This window comes from Aulonocara sp. 'chitande type north' Nkhata Bay, linkage group LG3 (genome assembly GCF_057382095.1).
Source record: "Aulonocara sp. 'chitande type north' Nkhata Bay isolate Kocher_YH1m ecotype deep benthic linkage group LG3, A_spYH_male_GT1.1, whole genome shotgun sequence".
Lineage (NCBI taxonomy): Eukaryota > Metazoa > Chordata > Actinopteri > Cichliformes > Cichlidae > Aulonocara > Aulonocara sp. 'chitande type north' Nkhata Bay.
In genome coordinates, this window is record NC_141346.1 from 68,263,157 (window position 1) to 68,287,335 (window position 24,179).

Consider the following 24,179-nt stretch of genomic DNA (forward strand, 5'->3'; position numbering starts at 1 on the left):
AGCCTGTGTGGCTGTTTCAGTTAAACTGGAAAGGAACCATGTCAAGAAAAACAGCTGAGCTCAGATCTTTGTGCGAAGCACACAACGTCCAGGTGCAACAACATGTGCTGGTGACTGATCTCTTAGTTGATTAAACAAGGAAAACATTAGACTAACCAACTAGTGTAAAACTAGGAAACACTCAGGTATAAAGTTCAGTTTGAGAACAGTTTAAAGGAAAATGTCAAAAATGAATTATAGGCCAGTCAGTGAGCCATCGGGGGGCAGATTAAACTGGAGCAGCAGATCCTGGAAGTCATGTAAGCTGTGAGGCAAGGCCTCCTTGGACTGGACTTGTTTGTCCAACACGCCCCACAGATGCTCGACTGAACTCATATCTGTGGAATCTGAAGCCCAACTCAACACCTTAGACTTGTCCCAGTTGTTCCAGTTTGTGCTACTCAAAGAAGGCACCTTCTCCCACTTCTCCATCATCCTGTCCTGATGCTCAGGTGTCCACTGGTGACCCTTTTGGCAGTAGACGGGGGTCAGCGTGGACATCCTTACTGCTGTGCAGCTCCATGTGCAACAAACTGCGACACGCTGTGTGTTCTGACACGTTTCTATCAGAACCAGCATCAACGTTTTCACCAGTGTGAGCTTCAGTAAGTCACCTGTTGGACTGGCACACACAGGTCAGTCTTTGCACCCCACTGGTTTACTAACACTAACCCTACCTTCATTAGATCACTTTTGATAGATACTGACCAGTGCAGCCTGGGAACATCCCATAGGAGCTGAAGGTTTAGAGATGCAGTAACACAATCTTAAACCCTTATGCTTGCTCATGTTTCCTGCTATTAAAGAGAAAACCTTCACATGCTCCCTGATCTATGCCACTCACCAACAGGTGCATTGATGAAGAGATGACCAGCACCATCACCTCACCCGTCAGTGGTGGATTTCCATATTACCACACTAAGCCTTCTTTTCCACAGTGGCTCTAGTGTGTAGGGCTGTGTCAGCTGGGTGCCGTGTTTCATTAACAGTTAATCTTGTACTTGTACTCCTCTAAAAACTCAACTGTGTGTCACTCCAAGCAGATGATGTCTGCCACTGCTGAACAGGTTGTCAGGATACTACAATTTCAAACTCAGTACTGACACCACAGGGTCGATTCTGACCCCCTCCTGCAACAACACGTGGTGAAGAAGTTGTACCTTCAAAACATTAACTTGTTCATTTTTCAACAAATTTTCCCAGTTATATGTTAGCTTTAACAAAATAACTATTGAAGCTTAAAGGTTTTATTTATTTTACATAATTTCATTACAGATTATTGCGGTAAAATATATTTCAGGATCTACTAATGAACAATGGGCGCAAACAAACAACGCTTTACCATCTACATGACTGAATTATTGTAGAAGAAGAACATAATTAAAATGAGTTTGAATTGGGGTCGGGCGACTGGATGAATATTTCGACTATCGCCGATAGGCTGAGCATACTCAGCCGGATGGTGGACACGTGCATGCTCATGCAAGTTAGTCGAGTTTGAGTACTTTGCTTGTACTACACTGATTACATTGCTCTGCAATCAAAAAGTCTGTGGACGCACGAATTTATCGCCCATCGCCGATTATTGGACTGATGATTGTCGGTTGGAAAATTTTTACATATCGCCCAACTTTAGTCTGAATAAAGTCTCTCATTTGTTTCCTAAAATAAAAATAATGATTAAAAAATTTAGACAAAGTACGTGTTATGTATTTAGGATGAGTACAGGATAAGATAACAAAGTTAAATACATTTAGAAGACTATATATTACTTATACTTATATACTTATATTATATAAGATTATATCATACAGTTTTGGTTTGATTACAGACCAATTTTTCTAATAATTTCATTATTATGATTATGATCATCATTATTATTATTAGTAGTAGTAGTAGTAGTAGTAGTAGTAGTAGTAGTAGTATCTGTGTGGCCACCAGTATTGTTTTAGATCAGGGGTGTCAAACATAAGGCCCGGGGACCAGGATCGGTCTAGCAAAGACTTCAGTCTGACCCACTGGACAGCTGTAAACACTGTGAAGGCGTAAACTTGGCATTTTTCTCTACATTTTACAGCTTTTTCCGATAGATAAAGGGCACTGATACTACACTAACATAATAAAACAACAGAGAAACAGTTAAATCTGATAACTGTGTAAATTAAAAATGTCCAGTTTTAGATTTATAGGTCAGTAAGTGAGCTACCAGAACTTTACTAATTTATCTGAGACATTTTCTTAGAATTTAATTCCAAAGAGTCACGCTGACAGATTTCTTTCTTTATCATGTAGAAAAGTTGAGACGTCCTGTTTTCCTTATTTTAAGATACCTCGGAGTCTAACTTCTTTGCACTGACACAAAGGGGAGTTTCACTGATCTGGCCCAGGATAAAGGTGGGCTGTATGAGCTAAATAAGTTCAACATTACTGATCATCCTTACTGTCTGTGGAGCTATGTGATGAACACTGGGTGGACAGTCTGAAGGTTAACTGTGGGCTTCTCCAAGGTTAGTTGTTTACACTGGTTTGTACTGGTCTGGGAAACGTTTGGAAATTCATAAATGAATGTATGACACACTAAACTATTTATACTTAAATAAAGTTTTGTATGTAGTAATATTATTGTGTCTATTACAGCTACTACTAATGTTATACTAATTACTACTGCTGCTATAAATAAAAAAGATGCATGTAGACACAGACTTCACCTGATTATATGATTATTGTCATCATTGTTATTACTGTATTATAATAAGCCGAAGCACCAGCCTGCACCTCTTCACTCACTAATTTGTGTTGTCTGTTGTTATTTATGTGATTATTGGTGTCAAAACATGAAAAGTGAAACGACACCAGGACGTAACATTACACAGACAACAAGACAGAAAGGACTTTAAGTGAGAACCTGACTCTGCCAACGCTGCACTACAGGTGTGAAATAAATGCACGCACATGAAGATACAACACACATTAAAAGTATACATATATACACACACACACACACACACACACACACACATATATACATATATGTGTGTGTGTGTGTGTGTGTGTGTGCGTGTGTGTTTGATCAATTACAGATGTGAAGCCCTTAACCTCCACCCCTCCACACAAAGCACCAGGGCAGCTCTCCTCACCTCGCTTTGGTTTCGGGAAGCTTTCGTGCAGATGAAAAACCACTTTCTCCACAAAGTGCTGGATGTTGCTGTGCTCTGGTCCTCGCACAAACACCATCCAGTCGTGGGTGAACCCTTCCACCGTGGGTTTCTTTCTGACCTGGGCACGATGACCAAGTTCCAGTTTCACCTGCACAGCACCCTGCAGAGCACAAAGACGCAGGGTTAGCGTTACTAAAGACGGGTCACGGGTCCATGTTTCATGCAGGTGTTTGTTCCTGAAACACTGCAGTCTGCTGCTGTCCAACAACGTCTGTTTCCTCTCAGCTGAAGCAACAGGTACACGCTTACACACGACGAGCTTCAACCTTCGTGTGTCCTGCGCTTTGTTTCCTGAGCTAACGTTACACAACTGTTAAACCGTAACATCGTAAGAATAAAGAGCAAACTTCTCAACAAAGTTGGCATGTCTGCGTTACCGGCCCAGCGACTCCTCTCACTGACTACAGCCGCTCTCCAACACTCTATCGGCGCATTAGCCAAAACGTTTTGGGGGTTTCTCCCGAAAGATTTTCCTCTGTCTGTCTCTGAGGGGAATTTAACATCTCTATTATTTCATGTGGTAGCGGCGCGCTAAGTAGCAGTACAGCCCGAAAACCCTTGTTGCAGAAAAACCCACGGACCCCTCCGGTGTGCCATAAATGTCCACGCGTATAGTGTTTAAACCCGAGCCGGGAACAGCAAAGCACCGTGAGCAGCTACTTACCGAGCTGGCCATAGCTGAGGCCGAGCCTTCGTGTTATTTCATGGAGACTTCGTTTTATATTAAATGAGAGGTGAGTGCAGTTTGCCTATGACGGCCGACATGGTTTCTTAGGGACTCAACTCAGACCCAAGACTTTGAAAGGTTCGCCGGCTGTAAAGCGTCTGTAATGACGTGGACAGTATCCGCTTTGGGGCTTTTCAAAGTAAAACACTTGCGGTAAAGATGCACTCCAGGTCCCCACATACCTAACATTCTCCTTATATATATTTCTTTAGATTTGTCTTTCTTTTGTTTTGTCTTTCAGACAATCTCCACAGGTCTTTATTTGAAAAGATTCAGGTTTCTTAACTACTTTTCGACTTTGTTGTTAGCATATATACACACAGCTGTTTATAATCCTGGCGTGTATGATTTTAACCTGTATATGCATGACCCAGAATGAATCATTTTAATTAGTAAATTACTTTTTTTTTATACCGTTGCCAGCAATCCAGCTGCACAGACATTTACTTCCAACATTAAGCTGTTAATGCAGCTCCAAAGACTTCTGCACTCTGCCAGGATTAAAACTAATTTTATGACTATAGGTTCCTTTTTGTGTTTCCTGAAGCTGTCCGTGCATTCGACAAGTCTTGCCGGTATTGAAGCTCTATTTTAGTTGAATTGCATGTTTTCACTGTGCAGTATTAGTAAGGAATGTAGGAGTGCCTTCACTGGAGTCTCTGTTCTCTTACTGCGTGTCTGTGGTTCCCAGCACTGATACTGGAGTGAGATTTACAGTCTATAAAGTCTTTAAAGGACTTCAGGGGCAAAGAGAATATTTTCACACACTTACTGGATGTTAAGTCTGTTTGCCATGACTTTAAACCAATTTGTTAAGAAAGTAAAAGATCGTGTAGCTATTGTGATATTAATCAGAATCAGAATACTTTATTGATCCCGAGGGGAAATCATTTAATATTAATAATTAATAATTATATTAATACTCAATATTAATAGTAATTATTAATTAATAATATTTAATATTAATTATCACTACAGCGTCATTATTTATCTTTAAATTCATTTTAATGACTGCTAACTACGGTGCACTTTTTCCAAAAATTATCCAGTATTTTATTTTGAGCATGAAACGCGGTCACTTCCGTTACGGTCTTTGTTACGTTCAACAAACCGGATCGCTTTAAGAGGCACAGCGCACGCGCGGCTTGGCGTACCCGCTTGAGGCCTCAGAAAGAGCACGAGATGCAAAGAACCAATAAGAGAACAACAGATCCACAGATCTCCAATCAACTACCGGCAACCTCCCGTAAGAACGCTACGTTCAGGTCCCAAAGGAAACCTTATGTTTCTGCCTTAAAACAATTAAATGTAACGTTCAAAGTCGCTCGAACTGGAGTTTAAAATGATAATCTGATTGTTCCAGGCTAACGAAAAGAAGTAATTCAGTGAACTCCAGTTTCCCCTTTTCTGTGCATATATGTTACTAAAAAGGTTTTTTACTATACTGCATAATAACGCCCAAATTTGGACAAAATAATAAGAAAGTCTATGAAAAACCCTCTTATACAAACTAGCCTTCAGTGTACTCCAGAGAATTGGCTTAAAGTGTCATATAATAACAACAATAAATAACCATCATTATTGTATAGCACTATTTAAAACACATTTCTGAAACTCTTAACACATCACAGAGAGGTCTACATATCGCATCACACAGTATAGAAATATGTATATTCAACCATAAACTGTTACAGATCCTTCTTGCAAACATATTAACATTAAAGCAGTGGTGTGAATCATAGTCAATAGGAAATGGATAAATGGATGGAGATAGAAGGAAATGAAATTACATCTAATTATTACTGGTACATAGTACAGTATAGGACTGCTGCATATTCTTCCCACTGAATGTGTCCAGTTACCCTTAATTAACATACAATGAAAGCTGAGTTAGTCTGAGGATTGACCCTTGTGGGATCCCATAGGAGTGGAGTAAGCCCTGTAGTTATTTATATGAATTTTGAAGTGTTTGTGAGATAAGAATGATGAAAACTATGTGAGAGCATCACTATAACTATAATCTCAGTTCACTATTCTGTTTGTTAGAATGGCATTAATCACCTTACCATTACTCAAGAATATTGTTTTGGAGTTTCAGCAGGCACAGTGATTTACACACTGGTGCCTTCCTGCAAAAAACCTGTTCCTGGTATTAACGCCTGTCAGCGGGGGGCTGTATTCCTGTTTTCTCCCACAATCCATGGGCCCTAAATTTAATTGACCATAGTGTGAATATGAGTGTGTGGTTCTGTCTCTCAGTGATGGACTAGTGGCAGGTCAAGAGGTACCCATGACAGGTGGGATGGGTTCGTGACACCACAGGTTCCTAAGTTGGAGGAGAGGTTAAGAGGATGGATGGATGGTGTTTTAGTGCTGTGACTCTGAGAGAAACTAGATTAGAACTGATGCAAGGTGCAGGGTTCCTTAACCAGTTGAAGAAGCAGGTTTTTGGAAAACTTCAGTAACGACTTGTATTTTAGAAATGTGGCTGTAATTATATAACAGTGGAAGACACAGGCTGCCTTCAAGTGTTCAGGTATCCAAAGCAAAAGCTGATAACATGAAGGAAAGGGGAGATGACCAGAAAGGTATCTTTGAGAGATTTACCAGGAATAATATCAGCAGAAGGCTATGCATATGAAAAATGGTATTCACGAAATGGAAACTGTACATTCAGGCAACAGTTATTAATTAAATTAATGTTCAAAAATATTTAAAATGAAAGATTTTACTACTTTGTGAAAAGTATTAGTTGATCTTGAATTTAAGGGCATCACCTCATCTTTCTAAAGGTGGGACGGGGACAAGAAAAACCCAGAGAAGTAAGTGTTGGAGGGACAGGAATATTTTGCAACTCATTCGCTTATCTGGCCATAGGGAAGTCATTTAATTGTGTATAAAAGGAGCATACTGGAAGAACAGGGCTCTCATTGGTTTACCCATCTACAAACTGTGGCACAATATCAGAATAATGTTCTGCAGTGTAAAATCTTTACTGGGTAAATCTAGTAAAGATCTGAAAACCAACATGATCTTCTGTTACTCAGGTGGCGCGCTGTCATGGAAATCACTGCATGGGTTTAGGAACACCTGCACGTTCTGTCTGTGAACACTGACATATCCAAATGGTCTGAGCTGAAGTTTGTTATCAGTGTTTAAAAAGGCTGCATCTCTGATGGTTGGCATTAGATCAGTGCCTCTGGAATTGGCACCTTGCACATTTGGAAAGGAACCAAGACTGAATTATATACACAGGTTTTAGAGCAACATGCTCCCATGGAGATGATGTATTTTACATGTTTATGGAGGATGTTGCTAAGCTGCACACTACAGCAGGGCTTTGTAGTGGAAGACCGCAAGTCCTGAACCAGATATTTGATGATATTTGTGACATCACGAGATGAAAAGCCACAGGACTGTTGAGCAGCTCTGTCCCTTATATCAGACAAAAATGATGCTCTCCCAAAAGTCCAGCACCTGGTCTCCTCAGTTCCCAGGTGTTTATGGATGGTTGTTGAAAGTAGAGGTGATGTTGGAAACATGGCCATGCTGCAAGCTTTTTGGGATGTTGCTTCCACCAAATTCACAATGAGCTCATTTGTTTTCTATGTTGCGTTATGAGTAAAGTATGGGTTCATGAGATTTGGAGGAGGTAAAGTTTGTTGAACAGCATGTATAACTTCATCTGAGCTTCGTTAGTCTTTCTTAGCCTGCTGCAGTTACAGTTACAGCCGCGTATCTGTTACAGTGAACCTGCCGTCAGCTGTATAACGTTAGCATTAGCTTGTGTTGATGCTAAGCTGCTATTAGCAGGTCCTGTTCAGCGCTAAGTTGTGTCCGGACGACTTTACAGTTTAGTTTTCTCCGTATTACGATCACCAGATAACTGTGGATGGCCTCGTGTGTACGGAAGCTTCGTGGTGAAGCGCTTTGGCCTGTGGGAAATGTAGGAAGCACCAGGACGAGCTGCGCACCGCAGGAAACAAACATGCTGCTCTGTCTTGGGTGGTCGGCTTTGCCATTTCCAGATTGAGCGTTGTTATATATCTGGGGGATTACTCCTGATTAATTATTTGAGCTGTCACGTACTATGTGGCTGTATCAGTGTGAGTGCAGCTCATCATGGTGTGTTTCACTAATTTAATAACAGTAGATGTTAGCCTGATGTCCTCTTAGAGACCAACAGAGCAACGCTGCTGATTTTATTTTTGTATTTTATAGTTTGAAAGTGACACTTGGGACACAATGAGTGTGCGTCCCAATGTATTGTGCTCCTTCAGACACAGATCCACACAGCATGTGTATATAAACCATGGAAGAAGCAGAGCTTTCATAGTGACACACTGCTCAGCTTCACAGTGTGTGTGACACAGGTGGGTCACTTGGATGGGCAGAGGTGAGGCCTGGTAAAAAGCTACAGCTGTAAACTGTGACAGTGCTCATATAGGGGGCTGTTGGGGTTGTCTCACTTTTGGATGCAGGCTCCAGGGGCCGTTAGGGGAATTGCAGTTTTTGGCACTTCTGCACAGGTTTCAGTTTTCAGCCCTGGAGGTGCCGCCTGATATGAGGTGACACTTTTGTCTTTGTCCTCTCACCGTCTGTGAGAGATGAGTATCCACCATGTGAGTCCCTCCCTCTCCACCAGTCGGTCAGACGTCTGCCCGTCCTCCAGTCTGTTTCGGCTAAAAGGGAGATTTTCCTTCCTGCTGTGGCCGAGGGCTTGCTCATTGGGGTTGAGCGGTTGGTGGGATTTTCTCTGTACTTCGTGGTCTGTGCCTTCACGTGACTGTTGTTGTGATTTGTTGATCACAGAGACCTAAAAGACCTGGTGACCTCTAATTTCCTGCTTCTAAATCCAGACAGAGGCTGTTGTGCTCGGCCCTAAAACTCTTAGAAACAGCATCATCGTGGTCTCCAGTGAAGCTGTGAGGAGCCATCTTTGAGCAGAATATATCATTCAGTGTGCACAAACAACCACGTAGGTCTGTGAACTAAGCTGAGAGTGATTCTAGCTGCACGATTGTGAGTCAGTGTTATCAGACAGGTGCCATGAAAAGCCTCAAAGCCTCCAGTTAACCTGAAACGCTGCAGCACGAGTACCAACAGGAAGTAGAAAGAGAGCATATCTGTCACATATTAGCTCCTCTTCACTGACTCCCTGTTAAATCCAAGATTTAAAGTCCTCCTTCTGACAGACGAGGTCTCGAATAATCAGCCTCTGTCGTCTCTTAAAAAGCTTGTAGTACAAAGTTATACTGATAGAGCACTCCCTCCTCAGACTGCAGCCTTATTTGTTGTTGCTAGGTAGAATAGGAGGCAGTGCCTTCAGCTGTCTCTCAGTGGCCCATCTCCTGTGGACCAGCTCCCAGCTTGGATTCACGAAACTCCCCATTTAGTTTTTGTGTTTTTTCTCTAAAGCTTATTGTTAGAACTGGATCAGGTGTCTCTGAGCCGTATCCCAGTAACACTGCAGTAGGAGGGCTGCTGGGAGACTTCATCATCTATCACCATGTGTTCTCTTTGAAAGCTACATATTTCTTATATAAGATGATGTAATCAGGCACTGTTAGCATCTCTGTTTGAACACTTATTAATAGATATACATGACAACACACTGCCACAGTACTAAAATAGTTTAGCAAAATGCATTTGGAAACAACAATGTACACGTCATGTAAGTTCATATAAAGTTTCATCCAGACTGATCACATGTCTCTGAGGTGAGGAGGAGCAACATCACCTCATTACATCATTTTATTCCCTGTTCACAACCACAGTTTAAATCATGATTCAAGTACAGATTTGAAGCTTTAACAAAAGTATTGCTTTCATTTCTCAGAAATATTTTAATGCTCTCACCACATTTATTGGACAGATTCATTTTAAATATAAAGATTGTTTTTAATACCTTGATGAAAATCCTTTGCAGATGATGCCTCAGGTCTAAAACTGTATTCCCAGTATTCCCAGTGTGCCTCCTTAGTGTCATGGTAACACGTTGGCTCAGGAAGTGACAAAGTCACTTTTTAAAGGCAAATAAGAAGCTTTAAAAAATAAAAGCTGCCATATGAAACAAATGGAGCTTCCTGCTGTGGTGACCCCAGAGTGACTAAAGCATTTCTATAAACTAACACAAGAATAAACGAGAACATATCAAAATGAAAAGTAACTGCCATAAATCTCATGTACTTACACAGAAAAGTCAAAGCTCTGCCCATCAAAGCCCCGACTGTGATGACCTCAGGGCTCCACCACAGCAATCACAGGCTGCCACTGTGCCGCTGAGTGCTCTCCCAAAAAGCCGCGGCCCGTCAGGCCCGTCGGGCTCGTGCAGTCTGAGTGTTGCACAGCAAAGCCTCCGTGGTGTCATTTCTAAAGCATCGTGCTCATGCATTGTTCTGGCTTGTATTGCTAGTGCAGACCTAGCATTACAGCACAGCCTGTATTGTTTGCTGTATAGGCAACATCCTGTAGAAACCGCTGGCACTGTTTGGTTTCAGACTTTCAAACCATTCACAGCCATGAAACAGGACTGAGCTTATTTTCAGCATCACCTCAAATATAATGAAGGCTTTCTTTATGTTGTTGGAACGTCTTCTTCATGTTGGTGACACGTTTGAAAGTGTTCAGATTTAAAGTGCAGTGATGTGTGTGTGTGTGTGTGTGTGTGTGTGTGTGTGTGTGTGTGTGTGTGTGTGTGTGTGCACTGTCACGCTGCTCTGACTGGTCAGTGACTCTGTTCTACATATTGTAGTAAATAAGCTGTTGATAAGATGAACAGGTGCTGACTTACCTGTTCCTGTTTTTGGGAGCCAGTAAACAGGCTGCTGGTAGCAGGTGGACAGTACAGCCTGGCTTATCGTTATGGTAACAGCAGGTGGGTGGGACTGGGTGTGTTTGGGGAGGGGCTTGGGTTACTGTGTTAGTATATTAATAGTATTCAAAAACAATATGTGTTTACTGATGCTGCTCATCCCCTCATTGTTTAGTATATGTAATAAATAATTGTTATTATTATCAATATTATTATCAGGTTAAGTGAAATTCATTCAGTCCAACTCAAAGAGAATTTCTATTTGTGCAAAATATTCCGTTTGCATAACATCAAGAAGCATAAATTCATATTAAAATATGTAAGAAAACCAAAGTGTTGTTTAGTTAGTGGGTGGATGGCTGAAGGGTAATCTTGGTTTCCTTTGTTTGGGACAAACATTTGGGAATATTTGTTTGAGAGGAAGAACTTTATATTATATATATTATATATTATATATATTATATATTATATATATTATATATTATATATATTATAACACACGATAACTTTAAATGAATGTTGTGTTTTTAATTCCGCTCCGGACTCGTGAATCTCAACCCAGCAGCAGCGGTAACGTTTGCACGTCCTCTCCCGTTAATGCGGCAGGTAAATAATCAGCTAACAGTGCATATTATGTTAGCGCGATCTGCCTTATTACAAACCTGCCATCACTGTGCATTTAGTGACCATGATGAGAGAGACAGAGTCTGGCTCAGACGCTGGCAGTTCTCGCTGCAGTCTGCCGGTAGAGTCTCCTCTCAGGCCAGGACAGACGAACGTCACCGAGCAGTGACTCAGTTTGTGGTCAAAGGCTTGCACCGATTTTCGGTAAGTGAATGTGTTTAATTGTAGGCAGGGACATTACTGGATATTCTTGTGTAATTGCTACAGAATAATTTATGTTAAACTTTGTTATTGCTACAGAAGAATATTTATTTTATTATTTTACATTTACATTTTTCTTTCCCGGGGACCCTGTGACACCCATTGAAGAGCCATAGGCTGGATCTCTTAAGATCTCACTGTTGGGTTTGTAAGGCCATGTTACTCCTAAATTTCTACCTTGTTCAAAGAGAAGATATAAAACAAAGTTCTGAGCTAATCGACCTCAGTGTTCTCCTTTTTTAAACAGAATCGATAAAGAATCGAAAATGGAACCGGAATCGTGAAAATCTTATCAACACCCATCCCTATTTGTCGGTACTGCGCAAAGTGGCCAACAATCCAGCAGCAGCGACCGATTGGCTGTTGGCGGTCAGCTCCGCCCTGTCGTCCAGCCAGCGCCTGTCCTCCTCTCTTGTCCTGATTGTGACTTATCTCATCATCATGGGTCAGGAAAACATCTGCCAGCTGGCTTTGAAAGCAAGCCAGGCTGTCGCTGCTGCCGACCCCTGCCAGGTAGATAACCCACACAACTGTTCTCTTAAATCTGTGGACTGAATATAAAGTAATGCATGTTGTTCCCTCTGACATGCAGATATGTTGTATGTGAGGCAGCTAGCTTGTGTTTGTCTTTCTAAGAGCAGTAAACACATGTTGATAACCTGGTGTTTTGGCACCAACACATGACTTTGAAATGGTTCAGATCAGCAGGAAGATAAAAGCTGTCACTGCTGTGTGATTGCTGCTGATCTGCTGCCGTATAAAGGGAGAGGTTAGGGAGTGCTCTAAGGGGACAGACCTCCCTCTGGACTCGTGTTGGAGTCACTAGCTGCAGATGAAGTGTGAAGTTTACCCCTCATTACTCAAGCGTGCACCGGGCCCCAGAGGATTCACCTTCTGCTCTAATTGCTCCCAGAGTGCTGCACACACTGGTGTTTGGATGCACTGGTTGAAGGTTGTTGGCATATTTGAGTCCTCTGGAGATCTCTGCTCGCTCGTACTTGTCATGTTAAACGTGCAGCAGCAGGTCTTTGTTACAGGAAAAGCCAGAAGCTAACCACTATGAAACCTAAATGATGATTTACTGCAGTGATGTTGATTCAAAGTGATGTTTTTGGCTCGACAGCATTAAACGTGTGCACGTACAGGTCAGTGATGCAGCCTCTGTACGGTCTGACAAAGTGCATTTAATGTTTGGTTGGTGTGTTTGCTGATGTGGGTGTTTCCCTCTGCAGGTCCCGCCCCTCGTGCTGCTTCTTTTGTTCAAACTGACCAAAGAAAAGAATCCCGTCCTGGCTCACGCTGTTCTCACAAGCCTGCCAAACCTCGGCACTCATAAGGTACGCAGCACGACTAAGAAGAACCTGTACTGACTGTGAGCGTCTGGAGACGGGGCTGGAACATCAGCAGCACCTTTCTACTTCATCTGAGCGCTCACAGTGTGTTTTAGTCCATCATACACACATGTGAGCTTTTATCTGTGGGGTCATCCAGGTCATGTAGTCTGAGGAGCTTCTCTTCATCCAGGAGGCTCCTAGAGTTTAAAAACCAGGGACCCGCGTGTCCCAAATACCAGCCTGTGAGCACAATCCACCAATAACAGCGATAGATGTTAGTTTAGATTTTTGGGTGATTTAAGTTGCAAAGCCATCATTTCAGTCTGCCAGGAGCTGCTCAGTTCAGAGCAACATGAGATTTTTGGTTGCCAGTAATTTGCTAATAGAACAGCCCCAGCTTTGTAATGAAGTGCAGTCAGTTGCCCATAGACGTTGCCTGATGAGTGCTAATGATTAAACAGAGTGCACCTGTGTGTAATCTAATGTCAGTACAAATACAGCTGCTCTGTGACGGCCTCAGAGGTTGTCTAAGAGAATATTGGGAGCAACAACACCATGAAGTCCAAAGAACACAGCAGACAGGTCAGGGATAAAGTTACTGAGAAATTTAAAGCAGGCTTAGGCTACAAAAAGGTTTCCCAAGCCTTGAACATCCCACGGAGCACTGTTCAAGTGATCATTCAGAAATGGAAGGAGTATGGCACAACTGTAAACCTACCAAGACAAGGCCGTCCACCTAAACTCAGGCCGAACAAGGAGAGCGCTGATCAGAAATGCAGCCAAGAGGCCCATGGTGACTCTGGACGAGCTGCAGAGATCCACAGCTCAGGTGGGGGAATCTGTCCATAGGACAACTATTAGTGCTGTCAGGGACCAAGCAGTAAAGCATAAAGGACACAGGTGGTTTTAATTCAAAAAAGGGGTTTTATTGACCCAAAAATATGAAAATATATTTAACAAAGCCAAAACTTAAACAGGCAGACCAATAAAAGAGGTCAACTCAATAGACTAAACTCAAGATAATAATTAACAAAACCTCAAACAACCATATGACAAACTGACCTGCTGAAATGACACACAGGTAGTGATGGCCCGCTTGAAGCTGAAGCTCCGGTGCGTGTGTCAAAAAAATCAACACACTACTTCAGAAGCACTGTATCGAAGCTTGATTCGTTTGGCCAGAGTCACGTGATCGGGGACGTCCGACGCTTCATTTAGAACCTAACTGCTTCGGTATCTGATTCAATGGTTTATAAGGAAGCGAATCATTCGCGGGATTTGTGGAGTGTTTTGATGGTGACAGATAGCGAACCACTGATCATTCCACTGAGAGATTTGGAGCCAGCGAGGAATAGAGGAGGTTCTGTTGCGTGGGAGTATTTTGAGTGGATTTTGGTCAATCGGGTGGGTTTTCCAGCTTTGTGTTCTGGCCGTTTGCTTTTGTTTTGTGCGTGTTTATTATATCTGAAAACGGGAAAAAGGTAAAATGTCAAAAATCTGCTTCCATAATATAAATATCATTAAATAACTTTAGAAAAACTTCCACTTGACTCTTTACATGTAATGTTGTAAAAATATATATTTTATTGTTTAATTAATCTGAAAATGTTAGTCTGCCAAATGTGCAGCAATTGAATTTATTTATTCTCTTTAGCTGATAGTTTGTAAGGCCCAGGTAGACTGTATAACTGCATCTCTACCAGTTTCTCTGCACTCCAGCCTCTTCTGTGCCATGTGAAGGGATGTTCCTTAAGGCAGGATAAATGATCTCCACGAAAAGGAACAGGTTCGGCCATCGCACATTAGAACAAATTCTTTTTAAATAAAAATGAAAAAGGGTTACCTTAAATGCATCATGTTTTTAATTTGCAAGTTCATAAGCATTTTTCCTTTCCATTTCACAATCAATTCTACCCCCAGGTCAAAAATATGTCTGGGAAAATTTCCCTGATATAATATTATTTATAAATACACCTGTCTAGCGATTAATTGCATAAGTGCATGGAGGCAGGACCTCACAGCAGAAGCCTACTCCATAATGTGTTGTACATTATTATTATATGTATATATTATATGTAACGTGGTATTTTTCAATTATTGTATTTACTAACATCAAGAAGTCACAAGCAAAGAAAGACCACACCATGGTGCATGTTTAAACAAGGAGAGTTTACTGGTCAAAACTATTTATTAAACAAATAAAACACATTTTTTTTTAACCACCAAAAAATACACGTTCAAAGCAACAGCGGCCCAATATCAGACAGAACTCCACTCTGTAGAGAGAGCAGTCATTATGAAGCAGTTGGTTTTATTTTGTGGATTCAAGCTGCTCTTTGTATTTTTGGCCACCAGATGTCACCAGAGAGGACTGTGTTTAAAAGCTTCGAGTAATGAACCGTTTTTCAATACAAGCTTCAGAAAGCTTCATTTGGCCATCACTACACACAGGGGAACTTAAATACTGGTTTAGCTAAACCAAATGACACACACGGGGGAAAACAAGATGGCTGCCATATAACCAACTAATACAAAACATTTAAACACACATGAAACACCCCCCAGGCAATGAAGCATGTGGTGCAATCCAATTAGGCTGTCAGTGGTACTTCAGGTCTCTCAGCCCTTTGCTACACCTTTTGCCAGACAGGAGGAGAAGCCAACCCCCAGGTAACTCAAACAAAGAAAAGATGTATTAATATAACATAAAACGGAACTTTGACCTTGCAAGGTTAATATGTGTGCACGCCATATAAACATTGGAAGGTGTGATGGAAAAATAAATACATTTAATAAAGAAACAATATTGAACAATAAGAATATTTTAAAGTAGTGACTGTAAATTAAAGTGAATCAACGGGTGGTGAGGTGTGGCGCTTACCATGTGTGGCATGCCACACGTGCTTTATGGAAGAGTGGCAAGAAGAAAGCCATTGTTAACAGAAAACCATAAGAAGTCCCGTTTGCAGTTTGCCACAAGCCATGTGGGGGACACAGCAAACATGTGGAAGAAGCTGCTCTGGTCAGATGAGACCAAAATGCAAAATGCTCTGTGTGGAAAACTAACACTGCACATCACTCTGAACACACCAGCCCCACTGTCAGATATGGTGGTGGCAGCATCATGCTCTGGGGGTGCTTCTCTTCAGCAGGGACAGGGAAGCTGGTCAGAGTTGATGGGAAGATGGATGGAGCCAAATACAGGGCAATCTTGGAAGAAAACCTCTTGGAGTCTGCAAAAGACTTGAGACTGGGGTGTAGGTTCACCTTCCAGCAGGACAACGACCCTGAACATAAAGCCAGGGCAACAATGGGATGGTTCAAAACAAAACATGTCCATGTGTTAGAATGGCCCAGTCAACGTCCAGATCTAAATCCAATCGAGAATCTGTGGCAAGATCTGAAAACTGCTGTTCACAAACGCTGCCCATCTAATCTGACTGAGCTGGAGCTGTTTCAAAGAAGAATGGGCAAAGATTTCAGTCTGTAGATGTGCAAAGCTGGTAGAGACAGACCCTAAAAGACTGGCAGTTGGAACTGCAGCAAAAGGTGGTTCTACAAAGTATCGACTCAGGGGGCTGAATAATTACGCACACCCCACTTTGCAGTTATTGATTTGTAAAAAATGTTTGGAATCATGTCTGATTTTCGTTCCACTTCTCACGTGTGCACCACTTTGTGTTGGTCTTTCACGTGGAATTCCAATGAAACTGATTCATGTTTGTGGCTGTAATGTGACAAAATGTGGGAAAGTTCAAGGGGGCCGAATACTTTTTCAACCCACTGTATTTTACCTACACATACATTCTTGTATTTAGACAACACCTGAGGGATAAAACAAACTGTAAATGTCTCCAGCTGGTGTTAACAGCACCACTAACACATCTGTGCTGATGGGGTGTGTGTATCTGTGATCTACAGCTCATGGCTGTCACATCAAATGCAGCTGAGTTTATGTAGATCCATAAAGCACAGCTGATCGTCCTGCGCTGTCTGTGGTCCTGAAATGAACCTAATAAACAAAGATGTGTTTGAGGTTTATCAGTGTAAAAGCAGAGATCAGACTGATGTCCATCAAATCTCTGTGACGCCATCTCTGTGCACAAATGAATGGCACAATATCAAGAGCAACAAATCAAACACTGCATTAAACAAACTGTGCTAAATATTAGCACCATTAGCAGGGCACTGTGTGTGGCAAATGTTGGTAAATCAGTTTGTGCACATAACTGAAATGTTCCCCTCTCGATGTTTAGCACTTTGACAAAGGAACAAAGAGAAATTCCCACGTCTTCCACACAGTTTTCTCTGTGTGAACACAGACAGTGTTTCTTGTACCCAGTTTGTAGGAGCTGGGATTGGACTCCACCACAGCAGCCTCTGTGTGGGATAGATGCAGTGCTCTGTAGTATAAAGCACTCTGTCAGTGAGCTGGACTCTCCAAACCAGCAGTCATCGTCTAACATCTGCCTTCTTCAGCTGTAACCGTGTGTTTCTCTTGTAAACTTGGCTCTGATCGTATGTGCTGTAATATTCCAGCTGTGCTTCCCGATCGTGCTGCACAGTCTGCACATGCTGGCCGGCTCCCCCAAGCTGAGAGCAGTGGGACTGCGCCTCATGACCGCTCTGTGGAAAAAACAGGTTTGTAATAATAACGCATTACTATAAATGTCATATTCATGTGTTCAAAGCTTCTGTTTGTCTTTGATTGTGTGCTGCTTTGGTCATGTCTGTAAGGACCGGGTCTACCCAGAGCTGCAGCGTCTAATGAGCCAGCAGGACAGCAGGGTGGTGCTGGGGAGGGACGCCCAGTGGGAGCAGATCCTGGCCAGGGCCGCCTGTGTCAGGGACATCTGCAGAGAGAGGTGGGTCCTCCCATACTTACAGAAACAGTGGGCACTTCCTACATTCACTGGTTCATTCATTCAGTGGACTTTGCATGCACAGTGCAGACAGTGTGAGCTTCCAACACCAGGATTCTTCATCTTCCCTTCTAATGAGTAATAATCACTGACTGGACTCTTCATAGATGTTTCTGCTCAGCAAGCTGATGAAAGTTCAGAAACATAGAAATATTTGTTTTTTCAGTCACATCAACTTTGCTTGTTAAGATAAATGAATGCACTTTGTAGCTTTGCAGTGAATGAAGCCTCAGCTCGACGCTCCACTGAGTCCCTGTTTCTCCAAAAATCAGCAGGAGTCCAGTTTTAAATATTTCCGTACAAATGTCCAGAGCAGCTACACGTGCCTGAATCCAGAAGGATCAAAGTCTTACAAAGTTCAGTTCAAACAGAGAGACTGAGAGGCAGCTAACTTCCTGTCTCTGCCAGACTATCAAAATAAAAGCATACATTTGAAGCAAAAGAAATCAAACTATGTCAGTCTGTAAGCACTGCTTCCCATATAATACAACTCTAAGCAAGTGAGCCATAACTTTATAGTTTTAACTTTTAACCCAAAAACTATGTTGATCATATAAACTCCACAAACTGCATCCAGGCTCCTGCACACGTCCTTTACATGTTAGCTGTTAGCTAATGCTTGTCAGTTTTTGTGAACTGGCCTTTATGTGTGTTGATGAAATAAAACGATGATTTTATTTGATTATTTCCTTTGTTCTAACCAGCTGGTGCACACTGTCCATCGTCCCGGGGCCTGTTACGCCTGCTAACATGTACATGCAGCTTTTTTAGCAGCATTAGTGAAAACCTGGGAAACCCTCTGGATGGATGCTACAGTACAAATTTAGCAAATCATTGAGCTGTTTCGTTGTTTTCACAAATGCTTACGTTTGCTTTTATTGTAAAACATTTGCAGCCATAAGAGTTTGCAATGATAAGAAGCTGTGTTTGGCATTTACTTACTTACACGTGTCCTGGCACTTTTAATGCTTTTTTCTTAAATAAAAATGGTAACAAAATTAGAAGAAACACATTTCCCACTTTGTTCACGCTGATGTGTGTGTCAACCAGGCCTTACCAGCATGCAGGGGACATGGTGGCTAAACCTCCTTAGGAAACTCAACTCCTTTGGAGTCAGCACACCCATCATGATGACTTTTTACTACGTCTTCCTGAAAGCATCATGACCTTCTCCATCACCTGCTGGTCCCACTCTCTCAGCCTTCATACAGGAACAGACTGCAGCATCAGTGTGCTCTAAAATCATTGGCCTGCCTGTCAGAACTCTGGCAGGTTTTCATCAACAGGCCCTTAGACAGGCAGCCAAAATCATCAACGACCCCTCTCACATTCTTCACCCTGCATTTCAATGGCTCCCCTCTGGGCGACGCCTCCGCTGCATTTCCTGCAGGACTGAGAGGAGGAGGAGCACCACCTTTGTCCCCAAAGCAGCTCTGCTTTTTAACTCCATCTGATAAGAACATTTCCCACAGAAACATAAACTACACTCTTATACTACCAACACTTTACTCACTTTTAGTCACTTACAGTTATTTATTCACCTTCAGTCACTTTAATTTTAAAACTGTGTAATTTTAAAACTGTATATTCTGTGTATTTATTATCTCACTTTTATTGTGCTTATCTTCAACGTCATGCTGCTCTGTTGTATGTTAATTGGCCCTTGGGGATAAATAAAGTCTCTCTGATTCTGGTCTTGTTTTTTTATATATTGGTAGTTTGATAGGTTTCGTATTTGTTTTCTTTTACATCATATTAAAATGTATAAATATATAGATTTAAATATTGTGTATTCATGTTGGATTGTGTTTGGTTTTCTTTTATTTATTTCTGCAGTGGTTGTTGTGTATTACTATTTAGATTGTCTTTTTTCCATTATTGTAATTGTGTATAAAGTTTGATTTGAATGAAAGTTGCACTCAAATGCTTTCAGTGTTGCTGTGTTGAGTGTTTTCATGTTTAATGTTTCTATGGAAGACACAGAAAGACATTCAGCTAAAGAAATCTGTGCTAGAGGGACTTTAAAAAATAAATAAACAGAATGTAAATAATGATGTTTAGTATTTGAGATGGAAACTGTTTCTACAGGATCCTGATGGACACTCAAAGGTTTATAAAATGTTCTCATTAGTTGTTTGCAGCAGAATATCAACCGATGTGAACCAAAACAACAAAAGTGCTCTGCACATGTGTGTGAGACTACAGATTCTAGAACCAGAACTGCTGATTTCATTACTCTGAACTTTTAAAGGCAGGTTTTGTATCTGAGAGCAGGGACACTTGCTGTGTTCAGTGTGACTCGTCTCTGCAGAAGGTCAGGGCTCTGATAGTTGCAGTTAGCGGGTGACTTACTGGGCAGGTGGCTCCTGAGTGTCTGTGGGAGTCAGGGTTCATTATGGTCCTGGTTGCTACTGGAAATAAAGAAACAAAAGGAGGGTGTGTTGTTCAGGAAGTACAGACTGTAGCTCAGCAGGTAGAATTACTAACTGGAAGGTTGGAGGTTTGATCCCTGGCTGCTCCAGTCTGCACGCCACGGTATCCTTGGGCAAGATGTGGAACCCCGACTTGCTCTCCGATGCATCCATCATAGTGTCATTGTTAGAAAAAGAAATGCTTGTGTGAATGAAGCACGCTGTATAAAATGCTGTGACTGCTCATACAGAAAAGCAGCTCATAAGAACTGGTTCATTTTCCAGATAATTCCACTATTAAGACAACAGACATTTGGGAGGCTTTCTCTGAGAGTAACACTGAAAGTCTTGCTGCTCCTCCACAAAATGAACTTCAGATTAAAGACACAGCTCAGCTAAACACAACTCAAACTAATCTACACTATTTTTCTTTATTACGCAGCGTTTTTATAACTATTTCCAGATGTTTCTAAAGATGAAAACAGAATTAAACTCCAGCCTGATGCGTTTCTGAGGTTCCTGACTCTGACCGTCCCTCAAACGCCTCTCTGGGCGTTTCCTTCCGTCGCTTTTACTTTCGCTTTCGTGAATGTTGTGGCGCAGTTGATCGTCTCCATGTTAAGGTAACGTTAGCAGTCTGTACTGTTTTCCTGGCTGACATCAGCTGTGTGCAGCTTAGTTTCAGCATAAATCTGCTTCGTTTTATGTGAGATCAGAGTCTGGGAACGAGACAGAAACAGTTGATGATCAGCAGCTGAACTCGATGTTACTGTGGATCCACTGACTGATGTCTGTAGGCAGCTTCTCCTGCCTCCATCAGTCTGTTACGGAAGCCCGTTTCCGACACAAAAAAGGATCCATTCTCGAAATTTCGACTTATAACTCGAAGATTTTGAGGAAAGTAGCTCGAAATGTCGAGTTAGTTCTGCCAATCAGTAATCCAGCTACAATGCGCACTCAAACCCGCATCGCAACAAACCGGCGCTTTCGAGAGTACGTTAGCTGATATTAACGCCATGTGATTCAGCTAATAACAGAAGGATTTCATCATTTGTGAAGCCACACAGACAATAATCAGCGACTTGTGCGTTTATGACTGGCTGTAATTCTGGTGTCTTAGCTGTAGCATTTGTAGCTGAGGGCTTCAGCTTCCGGGTAACAAGGAAATTACGTCATTCACGTAAATGACTGATTGACAGCACTAACTCTTAATTTTGAGTTAGTTTTTTCAAAATTCCAAGTTAATAAATCGAAATTACGAGAAAATAAGTCGAAATTTCGAGTTCTGGATCCTTCTTCTTTTTAGTGACGGAAACGGGCTTCCAGTGTGTGGATGTTGTTTAACTGCTGACAGTGAGACAGGCTGTCCTAAGAGTCGCTGCCAACACTTCATCTATAAAATGCATTTCTCTGCTCGTTCGCTATAGTCTGCTGTCGTATTTGTATGCAGGTTATTTTCAGTTTAACTGGTGATGTTCATTCGTGTATTGTAGGTGAATGCGTTGATGATTGATCATAAATTAATAAACTGGCCGTTTTTGCTCAATAATTCCTGTTTCATGTTCAAACCGTCAGACAGAAACTCTGCGTTTGTTTTTATGTTCTTCAGCCTGTTGTTCTTGAGGTAATCTGTGATGCGTTCAATGACCCTCCACATGCTCTGAGGCTCATTTGAAGAGAAACAGAACTTCATCTTTAGAGCATAAGTGGGTTTTTGCCCTCTTTATGCCCGCGGTCAGGCTCTGTTTATTGTAGTATAACACTCATAGGACACGGTGTCCCGCTGCACACACACTGCACACACACTGCACACACACTGCACACACACTGCACACACACTGCACACACACTGCACACACACTGCACACGATGACAGCTGCAGAGTTTGTGTCTGATGTATTAAGTATGAAACACTGTTGGGCTAAAATCTGGTCAGAATGAATCCAGGTGCAGGTGTGTCAGTTTAGGACCACTGGACTAACATCCAAGTGCTCACAATATAAAGTGTATTCTGTAGTAACATCCTGGTGTTGCAGCCACAGTCCCACATGGAAACGTCAACACTCAAACTCAAAATCTCTTTTTGTCAACAATAAAATGACAGCAGACCAATTTGATCAAAGTTGGTAAAAAGCTTCAGAAATTAGTAAAATATTAAAAAGTGTCTTGATGCTCAATCATCCAGGTAAGGGTTAGGTTAGTAATGCTGTGATTGCAGACATTCCCCAACTCTCTGTGAATGGGACTCATGGCCATTGATCAGTGGTTGTTGATCAATGGTCATGACCTCCCAGCCATTGTGCAAATGTCCTGTTTATAAGGTTGGAAACCTGCAGTCAGCTGAGACTGAAGGAGTCACCTGGATGAGTCATGAAACGTTTCTCCCACTGAAAACATCCAGATGAACAGAATCAACTTTTGGGGATTAAAACGTGTCTGAATTAATCAGTGGATGCTGAGTGGGTCAGTCAGTGTGTCGCTGGGCTGATTTGTGTTTCCTCTGCAGGTGAAGGTAGAAAGTGTGTGTGAGCTGATGTGAATTGAGCAGCATGGATCAGTGTGAGGACAGAGAGGAGGGAGTCCCTCCCTCTAAAAGCACTCTGTGTGGGGAACATGAGAGCCAGACCAAAGCTCAGAGGTGAGATGACCATCTCTAACTGTCCATGACTCTTCTCCATGTCACAGCTCAGCACTCACATCACTGCTCCATCATTATTCACAGGAACCCGCCTGGACCTCCACCCAGCTCTGTGTCCTTACAGAGTGACGTGTCTAAAGATGACTTCATTAATTTCAAAGTCTCTGCTGCAGAGAGGTGAGCTGTTAGTAACAAGAACTCTCTGATTTAAATGATTTTGATGTTTCCTGGTTTCTAAAATGCATCTCTGTAGCAGAGCAGTGTCTCCAAGGACACACAGGCTCAGCTGTAACTGTCAGTTTATCTGGTTTAAGACACATTTGGACTCAATTGGCTGTTTTTAACTATGTATTTTAATCAGAGGTGTAAATCTAGACCTCACACATCTGGATCCTAAACTATGATAGAAACAGCTGCTAGCAGTGGGTAGTTTGACTTTGATACGCTGCTCTAGAAAGCAAACAAAGGTTTGTGCAGCTCCTCTTCAGAAAAGTGTTCAGAGAGCAGCTGCTGTATTAGACAAAGGCTCGTCGTGTGAGCCCAGATGTGTGTAACAGCTGGATGAAGGAGAACCATCACAGTCGCGTCTCCATCCCGCCTTTATTAATGAACTTCCTGTTGCTTGCAGATGACAGGAACACAAAGTGTTTGTGCCACGTGATGCTGCAGGATTTGTTAACGTGTCCATGATGGTAACATCTCCTCGTCTAACTGCAAACACATGAGCGCTCCTAACGGCAGCTATCACAGCCACACAGGCAGACTGTGTCTCACTGTTGCATTCAGGGACATTTGTTTTCCTGTAAAAAGCTGAACTCTAATCTAAGAGGACTGTTACTGACAGGAAACAGCTGCATTATCTGCAGTCTGTGTGATCACAGCTGCTTCAATCACTTCATCAGAGAATTGATCATTGAATAAAACATGTTTGTGTCTGCAGAGGTCAGAGGTCACAGTCTGCAGGATCCAGCTGTCCGTCTGTGAGGAGTGATGGGTCCAAAGATTACCCTCCAGACTTCAGTGCTGAACCTGGACCAACGAGGTCAGAGAACTGTGATGACTCCTTTACATGTTTGTGTTTTCCTGGATAAATATGACCAAAGATTCATTAAAAAGATAAAAATCTTAGACTTTGTCCTGTAGCGCTGTGTGGCAGGCAGGATTGGACCCAAACACAACAGGATGAAGTCA

The 24,179-nt window shown here is 42.0% G+C and overlaps 3 protein-coding genes across 8 annotated transcripts in view; 2 read left to right on the forward strand and 1 right to left on the reverse strand.

Moving 5' to 3' along the window:
* LOC147336808 (protein AF-9-like) overlaps positions 1-10,314 on the reverse strand; it is a 32,711-nt gene extending 22,397 nt beyond the window's left edge. Inside the window, exons 1-2 of one of the 2 annotated variants that reach the window (XM_086285577.1) lie at positions 10,178-10,314; positions 3,177-3,357 (exon numbers count right to left, since the gene is read on the reverse strand). In XM_086285577.1, the coding sequence (XP_086141703.1) occupies positions 3,177-3,357; positions 10,178-10,202 (206 nt within the window). In that variant the 5' untranslated portion in view covers positions 10,203-10,314. Of the gene's footprint in view, positions 1-3,176; positions 3,358-3,921; positions 4,078-10,177 lie in introns of those variants that run through there. The other variant, XM_086285576.1, reaches the window with a different exon arrangement.
* A 1,570-nt stretch (positions 10,315-11,884) lies between these two features.
* On the forward strand, positions 11,885-19,145 carry LOC147336809 (focadhesin-like). 3 transcript variants are annotated; one of them, XM_086285606.1, is made up of 5 exons: positions 11,885-12,196; positions 12,916-13,020; positions 17,557-17,658; positions 17,755-17,882; positions 18,990-19,145. In XM_086285606.1, exons 1-5 carry the CDS (start codon positions 12,125-12,127, stop codon positions 19,030-19,032), a joined length of 450 nt encoding a protein of 149 aa, XP_086141732.1. In that variant the 5' UTR covers positions 11,885-12,124; the 3' UTR covers positions 19,033-19,145. The 3 variants fall into 3 exon arrangements, with proteins under 3 accessions (XP_086141732.1, XP_086141731.1, XP_086141730.1); XM_086285605.1 differs by lacking the exon at positions 18,990-19,145 and adding an exon at positions 18,150-18,381; XM_086285604.1 differs by lacking the exon at positions 18,990-19,145 and having other exon boundaries at positions 17,755-18,381.
* A 1,478-nt stretch (positions 19,146-20,623) lies between these two features.
* The window catches only part of LOC147336810 (NACHT, LRR and PYD domains-containing protein 12-like), a 220,092-nt gene continuing 216,536 nt past the window's right edge, over positions 20,624-24,179 (forward strand). Inside the window, exons 1-4 of one of the 3 annotated variants that reach the window (XM_086285534.1) lie at positions 20,624-20,973; positions 22,899-22,988; positions 23,073-23,165; positions 23,929-24,030. In XM_086285534.1, the coding sequence (XP_086141660.1) occupies positions 20,966-20,973; positions 22,899-22,988; positions 23,073-23,165; positions 23,929-24,030 (293 nt within the window). In that variant the 5' untranslated portion in view covers positions 20,624-20,965. The remainder of the gene's footprint in view (positions 20,974-22,898; positions 22,989-23,072; positions 23,166-23,928; positions 24,031-24,179) is intronic. The other 2 variants (XM_086285533.1, XM_086285532.1) reach the window with 2 other exon arrangements.